The 16,787-nt window shown below is 39.3% G+C and overlaps 1 protein-coding gene across 2 annotated transcripts in view; it reads right to left on the bottom strand.

Annotated features, from left to right (window-relative positions):
* Positions 1-16,787, bottom strand: part of C4BPB (complement component 4 binding protein beta) — a 146,625-nt gene that overhangs the window by 120,393 nt on the left and 9,445 nt on the right. For both annotated transcript variants that reach the window (XM_069242410.1, XM_069242411.1), the window contains exon 3: positions 11,136-11,312. In XM_069242410.1, the coding sequence (XP_069098511.1) occupies positions 11,136-11,312 (177 nt within the window). The remainder of the gene's footprint in view (positions 1-11,135; positions 11,313-16,787) is intronic.

Below are 16,787 nucleotides of genomic sequence, written 5' to 3'. Positions count from 1 at the left end.
TAAAAAAAAGGAGAATCTGTTTTTACTCGTCCCTTCAAAATTGAATGTGAGGGAAAAAATGGTACATTGTTATTAGGAAAGGGAGGGTTGGTGGAACAAAAGTAGATTATAGCCTTAGAACCCGCCACAGCGGGCTCTACCGGCTATTAAAGGCCTGCACCCGCCTTAAAGGCCCGAACCAAAGGCAAGGGCCTTTAACAAGAGAGCAGGCCTTTAATAGCCGGTAGAGCCCGCTACGGCAGGCTATTAGAACATTCTGCCATTAGAGGGCAGAATGTTCTCATAAGTAAAACAGAGGCTTCACGGAACCGGAGGGGATTAAAATCCCCTCAGGCTCCGTGAGGCTTTGTTCACAACTATTGCTGTGAACAAAGAAGATTGGAATGTTGGCGCTGCGGGCTTTTACCGGCCAGTAAAAGCCCGGAGCACTCCATTGTTTTCAATGGAGCTGCCAACATTCTAATGTTCTAATATAGTCTTAGAACCCGCCGTAGCGGGCTCTACCGGCTATTAAAGGCCCGCTCCCCGCGTTAAATGCCCGAGCCGAAGGTACTAATAATAATACTTATTACTAATTCTCAAGTAAAAATCCTAGAACATTCTCATAAGGGCGTTAATGAAGATGCTATCTTTTATGAAGCTCAAGTTAACAAACATGCAGACTTGACTATACAAGTCAATACAGATGTAGAAATATCATCAAATGTTTCCAAGTTTAGGAATGCAGATTATTATCATGATGACCATCATAACAATGTTGATAATGTGCCTGCACAGGGTAACTCACCTTTCAACCATTTGCAGGAACCAACAACCTCTAAGAGAATTTCTGGACCACCGTTATGGTTCAAAGATTATGACTTGGCATAATGTTTTATGCGGGGAAAATGGTGTAGTGTGCATTGTATGATATGCCATTTGTTATGTTGTGGTCTGTTAATTTAATGATAGAACACTTGTGTGATCTGGTTCTTTAGAACATTGGAGCTGGTTGCTAAGTGAGGGTCAGTTATCTCTGGCTCCTAGCTAAAGCAGCAGCTCTGACCATAGGTTCCTTTCCTTGGACATGGAGAATAAATATCTGCTTTCTATTTTATGAGCGTATTGTGTTGTCCTTCACAAGACCCTGATACTACAAGGATGCCCAAACAAGCCCTTTCCAGATAGCAATTTGTTATGCCTTTTCAAATCTATTTTGCAATTTGCTAACATCTTGCTGAATCACATAATGGATTTTAAAAAGCATTTTTGTGGGTGCCAAATGGCTTGTACATCAGACTCTCAGTTCTTTTGTAGTTTTTTTCTTTTAAAATCCATCTTGTTTTTGAAAATGTAATGTTGTGGCATTTATTGATAATTGATTATAGATAAGAGACTCAAAGGGCCAGCTACTACAACCAGCAAAAGCCACCTGTTCATAACTTCAAAATATCAGTATTTTCGAGTGAGTCATAGATATTGCACAGCACTTCAAGGGGGTTGAAAGAGCAAAAGAAAAGTCGCATACGCTGGCAAAAAATTCCCTTGTTTAGCTTTTTGCAAACACCAGGTGAGGACTGTAATGTGCTTACACGTTACAGTGGCATAACAAAGACCCCTGCAGACCCAGGTGCGGGGGGGGGGGAGTGTGAGAGGGACCTCAGAGGGACCCTTCAGCACAGTACAATGCGCTCAGTCTCCTGACTGGGTCCAGGTTTGAGGGGGCCCCCTACAGGTACTTTGCAGCAGGCCCCTTAATTTTTATTACGCCACTGATACGTAATATTTTGTTTTGTTTGTACACACTGTAATCCAGTGTTTCACTGACTATGGCAACGTGTTAGAGGCAGTTGTAATGAGTACCATAACCGTTATGTTTGGCATACATCAGACATGATAGTGGCATACCCAAGATCCCAATTTAACCATCAAATGAATCCTGTCCCTGGCACTAGTGGCATTGTTTAGCTGAACTTCGCAGTAAATACTTCATATATTTCATGAATTATGCTGCATGGCATCGAATCTGTATTGGGCGACATTTTACCACAATTTTCCCCATACTCAAGAAGCTGCACCTTACTAGCTTCCCACCTTTCTTAATACAGCTCAGTAACTCCAATTTTGGACCTTCCACACAATCCTGTAAAGCTTGTTTTTTTCAAATTTTCTGTGCCTCTCCTCTAGTCTGGCATTCCTAAACTGTTCCTACAGCAGCCATATCTTCCCTTCTGTTTTTAGAAACCACCTCCTCACTTTCTCTGTTTCTCTGGTACCTTAAATTTATCAACTGCTCCTTAAATATGCCTTACATGCATCCCAGACTACCTGCACCCCTGCTGTCACATTATTTAGAGGGAAAAAAGTTCAGAGCTCCTTTTCAGTTCCTCTACAATATGGTCTTCTAAAAAGTGTATTCGATCACAGGTCAGACTCCTGCCCCGTTCCTTGGATTAATCCTGAGTTCTAGATACAGCGCTGCATGGTCAGATAAGTGAAAGGGTTGGTGATCTACCTTGCTAACATACTACTGCTCCCCTTTGTCCAATAGGAAATAATCTAGCCTTGAAACACGGCTCCTCTTCTTGCAATGACACGTGTATCCTTCAATACGCTAATAACTAATACATGTTTGTACAATGGCCGGGACTGGCTTTATTCTGGCAAGATGTGGATAAGGTGCTGAACACAATGCTGACTTGCAAGATAAAGGTAAGACCTACCATGCTTCTATTTGGTGTGGAAGTAGATGCAAGTACATGTGAAAGTACGAAGGGATACGGTAAGCAGTTATTTCACTTACTGCTGTGAGCAAATCGAGAAATTTGTAGGAAATGAACGCAAGATGAGCCCCTCTAAATATAAGAATGGCTAATGGCAGTGGTCCGGGTGAATAGGCTGGACAGGACAGGTGATAGCAGGAAGAGGAAGAAAATGTAGGAACCTTTTGAATAAAGGCAAACTTACTGTCAGGTGGTTGAAGTCCACTGACTACACTTGGTGATGTATCTGTTCAAAGTGAGGGAGCTAACTCCAGCGCACATGAGACAAACGATTTGAAGAGAAGACAAATTTGGGCTGCAACAGATACAAGTGAGGCTTTGTTGGTAATATGAGGGCATTTAATTAAACGAAAGGATCTGTATTGGACAATACACTTCAAATCGTTGCTCAGAATTAAAAACAAATCAGAATTGCAGCATCTAAATTTCTGTGGAAAAATAATTTTTAGATAGGAATTCACATGAAGTGGAATGGTTAACCACGTGTTTGCAAGGCGCTTGTGAGAAGCAGCACTCGTCGATCACTTAAACCGTAAAAACACATCTGACCCTCACCACGAAAAGTGCTAACAACGCTTCGAGAATGTAAGAAATTAAGACGAAATAAAATGTTCATTAAGTCAAACGTTTGCGCATACTCAATTACCTTTCATGTTACAAAGAAGAGGTTGTCTGTGTTGGCTCGATAATCTATCCAGTTATAATCACATGCTCCTTCTCAGTGGCAAGTTTGGAGACCTGAAGCATTTAATCCAAATAAATGTCCTTAATGATGAACCACTAGCAACCACAGGCCTGACTAGATAATAGGGCAGAAACAGCTGTGCCCTGAAGAGCCGCCAACATAATAGATATCCTCGTTTGTAAGTTGCGATATGGGGAGAGGGATGCATGTCTTATACAAGATGTCTCTGATTAGTAGACAACATAGTATAACCTACCTTGATGAACCCAGCAAAAGGGATATCTGATAACACACAGAGATCTTCATTTAGGGACCCAAGACCAAAGCAGTATAACTGATTCTGAGAAGGATCTCAACTAATGACCCTCTCCTGAAAAAGTATCTTTGACATTGCTTCCTGAAGAAACGTACTGAAGCGGTTTTAGTACAAACCATTGTAAAGCATATATAAAGAGGCATACAAAGATACTTCAGGAATGGTCTACCAGGAGTGATGCAGTCTGATCATTCTTATACCTACCGTAACAGCAAGGAGCCTTAATTTCTGGTTTTACACTGGGTTTTCCATTCTCTGCCCTCATTATGAGCTCCTGGAATGGACTCACTTCTGCCTCTCACTTTCATGCATTATATACCTTCACACATACTAGGATGACTGTGATTTAATAGAAAAGCACCCAGAGGAAATCCTGCCAGGCTGTCTTGTGCCCAGAGATGTTGTAAAGAATCTGGGCAGCAGAATTCTATACAACCTGCAGTTTTCTCTACGGATTTCGAGGCTCAAAGGTACAATGAGTTTCCGTAGTTCAGTCGGGAGAGAATGAGTGCCTGGACCACTATACTTTCAGAGGATGGGGGAAGCAAGTGCAGAATTGTCCTGAGCATCCTAAGTAAGTCCTGTTTTTTTTTTTTTCGGGTTCGCTTTCGTAAATCAGCTAAGTGAAGATAGGCAATGATTAAGTGAAGAGGAACACTATTATAGCATCAGGCCAAGTCAACATATCTTCTATAAATACCTCCCAACCATCAAAACCCTAGGTTCGTACCATAGCACAACCGGGGAGGGAGAAGAAAAAGGAAAGGAAAGAATTATAAAAGATAAGTGGAAGGAAGCGCAAGAGAAAAGGGAAAACATATTTCAGTTTATTAAATGCATTTACAATATAACACCTCTTCCTCCTTAAACCGAAACAGAAGTAAAAATCTAATCATGAAACAAAACTTTACTCAAGTGAATTCTTGACCTTAGAGCAACTTTTACTCTGTCTGCCTCAAATGTTTTCACTACTTGCTGTACAACATGGGTCCATCAAACTTTTATCCCTTACATGCACTTTGTTTACATCAGTATTGCCATTAGGAACATCATTAATTACATTTGCAAAAGCATAATTGAACCCCTTACCAACAGCTTCACTTTGATCATCATCCAGGGTATCACATTAATCGCTGTTGCAAGTTTGAGTAAATTTGTTCACAATTTAATTCATACAATTGGGAAGTCTCCTCAAGCACCAACATTTGCAATCTTGGATGTTGACACTCCCTTTATTGATTTTCACCACCTTGAACTTAGAGAACTTGCTTCCTCCCTTACCCACATGCCTGCCCCACCTTATTCTGACCTAGTCACTTACGGATACAGTGCACGGAGGAACCTTGTGTGGCATATCATATCTTTTTTCAATTACACTGCTTATCAAGGACCTTCGTCTTGATAACATTCAAATCTTGCTCATGTACAACATTGTTTTGTGAAAATTCTCAACTTGAGCTACTATGGACAAAAAAGAAGTAGGCTGTTGTTTTTTCATCAACACAAATGGTGAACACCGGTGACAGGGTATTGTGTGATTCTATATGACCACAACCTTTTACCAACGGCTATAACAATAAGGAATACTTTCAACTATGGCCAGATGAATGAATACTTTCCTTCAAATATCAATTAAACTTTCCACCGGTCCACTGCATTGAGGATCGTACAGTCTTCATACTCTTAATACTACAACGGTGCATGAACTGAGTCATGTCACTTGAAGTGAACTGCACACAATCTCAATTTGCCTGGCAGATTTCTGAAGGGACCAATTATATCTAGAACCCATTTTTGCCACTCAAACTCTGACCATGGCATCATTTGCTTGGGTTGTATCTGGGTTTTACAATTTTTGTCAGCAGACATACACACCTCACACTGACAAACAAAACAGTCAGTCTCAGAATCCTTTGCAGGCAACCAGTAGTAGCTACATGTTTGATTCTTCAACGTACACATTCCCATATGCCCTTTGTGGCACAACTTCAGAAGGCGGTTGCGCAGACCTATCGAGGGGAGAAACTTGTGATTGACCATTATCGACAATTCACATGCCACTTGTACAAAAGAGTGTAGGGAACCAACAAAACCTTTAGAATAAGGCCATCCATCAACTAAATATCTTTTGACCAGATTCAATTCCTCATCTTTACCATATTCAGGGGTCCACAAAGTTTCATCATTCACATCCTCATCAACTACACAAACATAATTAACACTTGCTGCTACATCTAAGTCCTCATCATCACAAACATCTATTCCCTTCTGCTTGAAAAGACAATCTGGATAAACAATCTGCTGTTTGATTTTTGCAGCCAGGGACAAATCAAATATCAAAAATGTGTTCCTGTAGCTTTGCGCGTAATCTTGCAATGTGTGCTGTAGAATTTCTTCCCCCACCTGGCCAAAGAATAGGTATTACGGGCTTATGATCAGTTTGAATTGGAAATTGATTACCCCACACAAAAGGCCTAAAGTAGTTTGTGGCTTACACACAAACAAAAAATTCCCTTTCAATTACAGAATATTTACACTCAAAGTCATTATGGGCCTGATTTAGAGTTTGGCAAGTGGGTTACTCCATCACAGAATTGTGACGGATATCCCGTCAGCCATATTACTATTCCCATAGGACGTAATGGGATCGTAAAACGGTGGACGGGATATTTGTCACAGAGTAACCCCATTCGCCAACCTCTAAATCAGGCCATTAGTGTTTTTAAAACATAGGCCAACACCCATTCTGAGCCACTAGACTTTTGTGATAGCACGGCACCCAAACCATATGCACTCACATCTACAGATATAATTAAAAAAAATCAATTTGTACATGGTTGAAGTGCAGATGTGTTCACTATTTGTGACTGCATTCTGTTGTTCTGTTTTCCACTTAAATTTAAGTAACACTTATCTTAAAAGTCCCATTGTATTAGCAACATTCATCTCTGATCTTCCATAGTAGTCACATAAATTAAGGAATGACATTAGTTTTTCTTTGTCATTAGGTGCAGGCACTTTTGTTATAGTATCTACCAGATTATACTTGGGAACAACTTCACTGGCTGATATTGTGTGACCCAGGTAGTCCACGTGTGATTCAAATAGTTTACACTTCTCAGTGCATAACAAGACCCTTATCAGATAGTCTTTTGCAGACCTCTCATAATGATCTTCCTTCGACTTGGCAAACACCAGGATATCATGGTGAAAACACCTCACTTTATTGTATATAACTCTATCTGATGGTAAGCACTGCTAAGGTCCAATGTGGAAAAGACAGTGACTCCATTAAACATTGAAAGAAGATCATTTATCTTTCGTAGAGGCTGTCTATCGATGATGATATTTCCATTGAGAGCTCCCAGATCAATGCAGAATATGATATTGCCATTGATTTCTTTGCAAGAACCACAAGAGCGAACCATTCTGATGTTTCTATTTCCTCAATAACATCATCCTCCAACATTTGATCCAAGAGTCTCTGTAATTCCTTTCTTAAGTTGAATGGTACGCCTCTCAGTTTCTGTCTAATAGGTGCATCACCATGCTTAAATTTATCTCATATTCATATCCTTGCAGTGTCCCCTATATGTGACTGGACGCTTCAGGGAAATATATTATTATCCTTTCCTTTACAGGAAAGGACATTATTATCCTTTCCTCGGCATTCAAATCATGTATGATGTTTAGTCTTTTTTGATCCTTCCAACCTAACACATTTGCTCCTTTTGGCAGCATAGATTTTCAGTTGAGCAGATCTACCTTTAAACTGGGTATTTGCTATTGAGTAACCAACAAAATCAATTTGTCATCCAACAAATTTAACAGCATGGATATCAGGAGGCAATAGTTGTTGTACATCATTACCCAGTTTTGCTTCAAAATAAGACCCAAAAATAATAGTAAAAGGAGAGTCAGAATACGCTATTATGGACAACTCCCTATCATGTACTTGTCTGTTATTACATATTGGTGAATTAACAGGCTCATCTGTTGCCACATTTTCATCCACTCGTACCATTACTCCAGGTTATTCCCCATTACTGTATCATTAGCTTTTCAAACGTCATTATAAGATGAACCTTTGGTCACTTGTGCAATGTGTTGCTTGATTTGCTTCTTTGTCGCTCTACACATTTTTAAAAAATCAGCTACATTTTTACAATTATTGCACTCTTTATGAATAGTTGGACAGTTTTTTGATGACACAAAATTAGTTGGATCTCACTTCTAAAGCAATATGTTTTGTTTTCCTTTCATCCAATTTTACTCACTTCATTCTTGACATACCTACACTGAGGGAGTATAATGCTCCATCTTTTTTACCTAATTGAGTTTCATTCACTTTCACTCAATTCATGGTTTGCTGAATGGCTCTAGCTGATGCAGCTACTTCATCCATGGTGGGGTCTCCCATTATCCACAACCTTTCTTGTATTATTTTATTATTTGTGTTAACCATAAGCTGATGACATATCATTTCATTGGTTGGGATACCAAAATTCCATGTGTTAGATAACCATCTCAAAGCAGTTAGAGATTCATCAAAAGATTCTCTATCTTTTTGTTGTCTTGCATACAAAATTATATTGTTCAAGAGTAGTACTAATGGTGGGCTTAAAATGAGCATCTAGTCTTAACATGGCCTCATTAAACACATCCAAATAATCCTCACCTTTTGCAGCTTCAACTTTTGGTAGAGATCAAAAGATCTCCTGTGCCTATGAACCTAGAGAATATAGCAAGATCCCTTTCCTTCTTTCAACTGGCAATGTATTCCCATTATTTGCCATGGGTGGTTCTCTTTACGACTTTAAAAATGTAAGTGGAGTATCTAACTGCATGTCCACTATCTATAATTGTACTACACTGCAATACAATAATATATATGTATGTATATATATCTATATATATAAATATATATATATATATATATATATATCAAAAACGAAGTTGTCCTCATGTGAAAGCGCACTCCCAACAGGTTAATTAAACGGGAAGAAAAAGCAAAGCCAGCAACTCACAGTGAATTTCTTTAAGCTGTTTCATTATTCCAGGCCTTTGGTTATAAAATCATCTCTGGACACGTGTTTCTAGGTCAATCCTTTCTTCAGCAGAGAAAAATATAGAAGTGTTTCACCCTCGTAGGTGCAGCCAGTGCTGGAAGTGTTCCAGGCATTTCTTTCTTGTTGAAAAGACCGGCATGGCTTCAGCTTGTCTAATTGCAGGCACCTGATTAGTCTCTTTAAATACCAGTCCGCACTAATGGGCCTCTCAAGTGAGTACAGTGCATGCTGGTTGTGGTGGTCCTGCAATTTTTTAATTTTGCCCCAAGTGGGTTGCTGGAGCCAAACGAAATAATGAACCCAAATGCAAAACCTATGTAGGCGAATCCAAAGTAAAATTGTCAGATTTGCTGTGAATAGCCCAACCTGATTGCTCTTATGTGACAATCCATTTTTAGTCACACAGACCTGCTTCGATATGCAGTGGTGCTGCTTTCCCGACTGGACGGGCCGGTTAGTTATCAAAAACGAAGTTGTCCTCATGTGAAAGCGCACTCCCAACAGGTTAATTAAACGGGAAGAAAAAGCAAAGCCAGCAAGATGTCCAGAGATGATTTTATAACCAAAGGCCTGGAATAATGAAACAGCTTAAAGAAATTCACTGTGAGTTGCTGGCTTTGCTTTTTCTTCCCGTTTAATTAACCTGTTGGGAGTGCGCTTTCACATGAGGACAACTTCGTTTTTGATATATATATATATATATATATATATATATATATATATCGTGATATTAAGTTTCTTAAATCTTCTTTAGCATACAGTTTATAGGTTGGCATAACATAACTGCGTGTACTTTATGTCAGATAAGCGCTAGTATTATATGAAAGGTGAAATACAATTACCTCAGAGTCAATAGGCTCAAAGATGCTCAAACTCTTGTACTTAAAATGGGCGATAATACCTTGGAGCACATAAATCAAAGTAAGTCAACCTGCGATCAAAAATGGTGGCCTTCTCCAAAATGAAGCTCGAATCACCAATGCTTCACACACCTCCACGAGGGAGGTTTAGGCTCCTCCCTGCAAGGTATGCCCAGACAGAGGGTGTCTGCCCGGTGGCAATTGCACCCACCGACCACAAGAACTGAAATGTTCCCTCAGGCAGAGATTCACTGCAGCAAATCTAATCAAGAACAACAGCAGAGGAGCACAACAATTCACTGTGTGCACTGATGATGCTAAGACTTTGTCAAAAACAAATTACCAACAGAACATCCATGTCTCATCACCAAAGTCGATGTACTATGTCAGGTAAGTGAAGAAAGGCAACAATGAAGTGGAGACGAACACTTTATTATAGCGTCAGCTCAAGTCAAGAGCTCTCCTTAAAATACCTCCCAACCATCAAAACCCCAAATGTTTCCATCAAACATTCTAAGCTCGCACCTTACCGCAACAGGGAGGGAACGGAAAGAAAAGGCAGGGAAGGGAAGAAGTATAAAAGATAAGGGGAAGGAAGTGGTAATGTAAAAAGGAAACATATTTCAATATATTAAATCCATTTACAACATCGCATTCACTATATGTTGAATATCTATACTTTATAGAAAGGCATAATCAGTCAAACTAGCAACTAAGCCAACAGGGCTGTTCCAAACCGACCTCAACTGATCAAGGTTTTGTCCTTTTAAAGAGGGTGAGGCCAAGAGCATTAAATGCTTTACTTTAGGAAAGGAACAGCAGGAGACCATGAGGTGTGCAAGATATGTATGGAGAAGAAAAGGCTGGCAGCCATAAAGAGAGTGAAGTTGAGTTATGCAACAAGGGTGTTCACTAGGGAAAAAAGGGAAAAAAAACATGACTTCTAAAATAACGACATGCACACCATTCTAAGACAAAGGCCTCAACAAATACATGAATGTAAATATCAATTTTAATTTAGTGACGAATAGTTTCCACTGCTAAACTTTGCGGGGCCTGCAGGTGTGGACTGAGACAAAGGCAGGTGGTGATTGCCCAGAGTCACAAAACCTGACCATATTATGAAGCCAAGATTATATCTCGTTTTTCATGGTTTCACATGCAGTAACCTAGAGACTGGCTAAACCAAATCTCAACCAGCAAAAAGACTGTGGATGAGTTCAGTGAATTTCTTTATTTGTATAATATTCCAAATACGTAAGTAGGCATGCAGACCCCAATCGGAGGGGATGTACAGATACCAAGGCAATTAAAGTGTTGCCTGGGAAACGTTCAAGGGAAAACAACTACTGCACAGCCTTAGTTGATGAACAACTTTTTTTGCCAAGAGATCACATGAGGAGCTTTATTGGCCAAGATGGCGATGCAGGAAAAGCAACTTACTGCCATTTTGCTCTTTGCAGAGCGGTGGAGGTGCATCCCATTGTCGAGAAGCATTGCAGGAAAGAACGCTGTAGCCAATCAGGCTACCTTTCCTGCATCGGTATGTCACCCTTGTGCCACTTTCATCACTCTTAATCATCCAATCGGCATTTTCCACTGAGGGAACTTCGTCGCAACCTAGAAGAACAGAGAATGATCAGACTCCGGTGCTTTCCAACGCAGTGCCACATAATGCATCTGTATTTCATTACATATTTAAACTTTTACAGAGCACACGTTTTTAGCTATACTAGTCTTCTTGCAACTCTTCAAAATGTAAATGTAAAGGAGCTATCATAAAATGAATAAAAAAGCAGAAATAACCCATGTAAAGCTTAAAAATGGTACGGGAACACGAGAATTGTAATGTAATGCTAAAGCGATTACTGTTTTGAGATTTGACTCACAGTTTATGCAACTGCAAACACTACATGCGCTAAGATAGCGCCTGGAGATATGAAGCAAGAGCAGTAGTAGCGCAACAGCTACAGCTTTCCCCGTGCACAGGTTAAAACAAGGTTTAATTTGCTCACATATGCAGATAAACGTGCATTGAGTTGGAACAGGCACGATACCCCTGGTGTGTTTTTTCTTTGGCTAAAACTACGGAATGGAAGACGGACAGAGTAAAAAAATAGTTTAGCAGAAGATAACAGGTAAGTACATTAGCAACAGCAAAGGAATATTGATAATTTGTAAAGTTAAAGTTTAGACTGGACACTGCCTTCCCGCGTTGATATATAATTAAGAGAGGGAAACTGTTAAGAAAAGCCATACATGGAATGAGCTGGTTATGGAGAGGTATCAGATAATGCCTGAAACTCCAAAGGGCTTTAATAAATATACTACTGGACAGCTTATGTTGTTAAAAAACGTTCGGCTAAGGTCAGTTGTGAGAGCAAGGTTGAATTTCAGTCGACCCAGACCTCCAACCTTCTGAGGTCGGGAAAATACACATATTAGTGGCTAACGATAATTGTATAAAAATATCGGGTTTTTTTAAGTGCTTTTGTTATATGTGCAACATATTCTACACATTGTCATTAGCAGGGCTAATTTTTAGTCTTCTAGAGCACATTTAAAACTTGCTTGCGATTCTGAGCAACCTAATTTAAATATTCAGTTCGAGAAAAATGCTTTACTGAAATGTGGCAGTGAGGTTTTAATTCATTCTGCTATTTATAAACACGGTGCCTACACTACTTTAAGGCCTTTGCATATTTGAACATTTAAAAAATTAAATTTTTCTGAATACTGAAAGAAAATATTTCCTTAGTGATCAACAGTTCCTTTTTTGCGTTGGAGTTCTGCTTAGAATTCTTTATAACTACTGTCCACGCTGCGTAATGACAGAATTTAGCAAGAGACCATGGGGCAAATCATATAAAGTGAGCAATCAAAGTGGTAATTTAACACCAGTCTCTGCAACAGTTTGGGGCTGACTGAAGTAGTAAATACTTTAAGAGTCGGAGCAGACAAAAAAAATCTTTCAGCGCACCTGCTGCTTTTGGCAAACATGTATCTTTTGTTGACATTTCTAAAGCAAACAACAGAAGATAACAGAATAACATACGCAACCCAACATAACACAATTATAAAATAACAGGGGCACATTACAATACACTAAAACTGAACGCAACAGAACAAATACAGTACTACAGATCATCACATTTCAATAATGTAGCACAAACATATTGTGGAAAAAGTGGTTTGCACCAAGTACTGACCTAACTTACCATCAAGTACATGAAATGATGCCAGTCAAAAACATTTTGTGATCCAGTCTTATGATTCAAGGCAAATAAACACTATCCTGATTCCAGTGGTACAGATTATGTAGCCATACAGAATCGAAAAAAGAGAGATAGCTAGAGGGGGATTTCTAAAGGTAGAAAAAGTATCAGCTAAAATGGAATGATGTACGGAGCCAGACACGGATAGAGAAAATGTCAAAGGGATACAGCTTGAGAGAAGGCCCCATTCAGAGTGACGTGACTGCATGTTCAGGGCATGCGGTACCTCCATTACTGCACATTCTTCTTGCCTTTTCACAAATTTGGAGTGAATGTTTGGCCCGGAGTAATGTTACCTATGTTATACAAATGACATGGCAGAACCCACTCAGGGTTCCACTGGGCCCTTAGGAAATAATGGGCCTCAACAATGGAGGTTGGGGCCATTACCGACTGAGGTCTTGGGGCTGATCCTAATATGCTACTGCAAATTGGGGCGCTGAGGGTTGTGAGGACAGGCAGTCCAAGGCAATTCAGGGATGTAGAAACCCGGAACTCAACAGTCGCACAATAGACTCAAATGGGGCTATCCACAAAGGTAACTTACACATGTGAGTATGTTACACATGTAAGTTTATTCTTACACTTTTGAGTAACTTTACTACTTTTGGCATTTCATAAAAATCAAAGTGTAAAGTTCCTCAAAAGCATAGACTTACATGCCTCTGCACCTTGAAAAAAAGAAGAGTCAAATTCACAAGTATGAGTTACTTAAAAACCATAGTAAGTACAGCACAGCAAATGGCCAACCTATGACACTGCAACACCCTCCTAAGAAAATAATTGGAGGTAAGGACATACATTACAAATCAATGGGACATAAAGTTAAAATAAAATATTTAAAATAGTTAGAAATATAAATGAATACAATTTAATTAAAAAAAATATAAACATAAAACATATTCTTAATTATAAAAATCTTAGTGTTTTTTACTTTAAGTCACAATTTATTTTTTAACGTCAGAAAAATAACTTTATTTAATTTTAATTTTTAAATACAGAGTTCCCCCACCCACCTTGGTACATTATAGGGAAAATTAAAAGAGTTTATTTCAATCAAAAATTAGTGAAAATATTGTTATATTAAACATGAATGAAAAATAATTTTATATCTTTTATTTTAAATGTAGAACAACATAAAAAATGTTACAGCTCTGTTAACATATTTTGACTTAAATCTTAAATCATTTAAGTATAATAAATTGTAGTTAGTTTAATGAAGTTTAAATTAAAATATACATTCTTACCTAATGTAAAAAATGCATCTTTTTTATTATGCATTAATAATTATTAAAAGGGATGTACATCAATAAAGAAAGGTATTCTTAATTTTTTTAAGTTACATTATTTTTATTATATAAAGTTAAATAAATCTTTTCTAATGAAATAATTACATATTCATTTCAATATTAGCAAACAATAAATTATATTGATTTGTATTTTACATATTTAAAATAATTTCATTGAACATTATTTCCTATGAGGGGTTTATCTGAAGTCCTTACCGCCATTATTGTGTATGGGAGAGTGTTTCAGTACCTGTGGTTAACCATGTGTGGAACTGCACTTTTTAAGCTCTGAGCTGGAGTAAACTGTCTTTTTGGCTGTAGTAACGTCAGGAATGCAATTTGTGAATAGCAATGGACTTACTGTCTTGTGGATAGGTGCACATGCCTCTCTAAACCTGTCCTAAACCCTCCCTTAACTGCTCCTTACTCCTCCCTAAACTTCTCCTATTTTGTAATAAGTCTTCTCCATTTTTCTTGCACTCCCCTCTGGTCCACAGTCCACTCCTCCTTGTTCCTACCACATTCTAATTTTTCAGCCACTTCCCAGTCCCTCCATCCTCTTGACTCCACAAGATGACCCCCTAGCCTCCTGTTACTGCTGTTCCTTTCTGCTGCCATGTCACTTAGCCATGTCACTCAACCATCCCACCCTGATAGTGCACCCTAAAGTTGCAAATGGGATTCACTAGCAATGCCCTTCCCCGGTTCTCCTCCTCCCCCAGGACCCATACTGTCTCCTGTCATCTCCAACCTTTACAAGAGCCATTGGGTGCTCTTCTCACAGACAACACCATTATGATTTACCAATATGCCAATTATATACAACTCTACTTGAAAGTATTTTCTGAATCAGAAATCCAGCACCTCCAACACTGCTGGCACATTATCCAGACCTGGGTGTCCATGCGTATCTGAAGCTCAAACCAATCAAGACAACATTTCTATAAAGTGCCAAGTTACAAACCTATCTCAATGACATGAATGTTGACAGCTTCAAATCACATGGATTCACTCTGAACACCAACCTTTCTCTTAAGCAACACATAGCCAGAATACAAAGACTGCCTGGTACCAACTCTCTTTTCCGAAGAAAGTCAACTTGTTTCTTCAAGAAACAGACATCAGGAGGGCTATTCTGGTTGTTGGTAATGCCCTACTGCATGGCCTCTCAGACTCCACACTTGCTTGCAAACTTTAGAGGCATCCTACACACTGCAGCACATCTCAACAAAGACCTGAGAAAATAAGATGACATCACCCCCATTCTGATGGAACTCCATTGGCTCCCTTTGCCAGACTGCACTATCTTTGAAACTACCTGCAACATTTACAAAGCCAACTCGACCAGCACCCCTGCTTATCTTGCAGACAAGTTCACAATTTCTGATGGCACTCGACACACTACCAAGCTGTAGACTAAGAAGTGTAATAAAGAAAAAAACAAGATCACAGGCGTTTTCCATCTATGCACCCAGGGTCTGGAACAACATCCCCATATTCATCAGGACTGCCCCAACACTGCTTCAAATTAGGAAGCAGTTGAAGAGTCACTGCTTTAAAGAACATTACATCACAATGCATTGCATTAACCATCCACAAGTCAAGTTTCCTGTTCTGTTGCTTGCCGACTTTAAGCTTTCCTTAAACTATGTGCACTGCTCTGCAGCCTTTTGCCTCATACATACATACATTTACTATTAAGTAGTAACCCTACAAGTGAGGATCTCCAAATAGAAAAGATAGGAAAGGTGAACATCGAGATGTATGCTTCTAGGTTTGTAAATTGCATTTTGCAGTGCTTCAGCACTACTATTGTAGTACTACTAAATGCACTACACAACGCAGTTTGTGAATAGGCCCCAATAAGTGAATGTCCAGCCTTGTGCTTTTCCTTTTAGAAACGCAGTGCTTTAGTCACACCCAAAACATATATATACAAAATAAGTAGCACACATAGGTCAGTCCTTACATTTAACTAGGCAGTTCTGGTTTACAGGTTTTAGAGAGAACTCAAAGTCCCATCAAACAGTTCTGTTGAGCCAGTTCAAACTCAGTGTTTCTTATAAGGTTGTGTTCTGATCCCTGGTGCACACTAAGATCATCCAAGCAAGAGTGTCCAGTCATTTCATACACGGAGCAAGCAGTTGTGCTTGCGTTCTCCTGGGCTTGTATCTGTAACCACGGCTCCTGCTCTCCAAGGCAACTAGTGATGGGTACAGGGGCTCCTGCAAAAGACATACATCCAACACTTACAATGGCCATTCTGTTTTCTCTTGTCCAGGCACTGAGAAACAGGCTGCAGGTCTCTCTCTGTGACGTCATAGCGGTGGACACTCAGGTTAATCTTTGATGACAAAAGTGATCTTTGGTTAAATAGGGAGGTTGGGAGCAGCTTTGGATTGAGCAGGTCAGATTCAGGCAATTTATCTTAAGCAAACTGATTCTTCTTCGACACTCCTCTCCAAGATTCAGAGGCTGGGCTTCTCCTCTTCGGGAAGGCAGCTCCTGCAGCACAAGGCACTTTCCTTCCT

This window comes from Pleurodeles waltl, chromosome 6, assembly GCF_031143425.1.
Source record: "Pleurodeles waltl isolate 20211129_DDA chromosome 6, aPleWal1.hap1.20221129, whole genome shotgun sequence".
Classification (NCBI taxonomy): domain Eukaryota; kingdom Metazoa; phylum Chordata; class Amphibia; order Caudata; family Salamandridae; genus Pleurodeles; species Pleurodeles waltl.
Note: the sequence above shows the minus strand (reverse complement) of the source record. Positions and strands in the feature narration are given on the sequence as shown.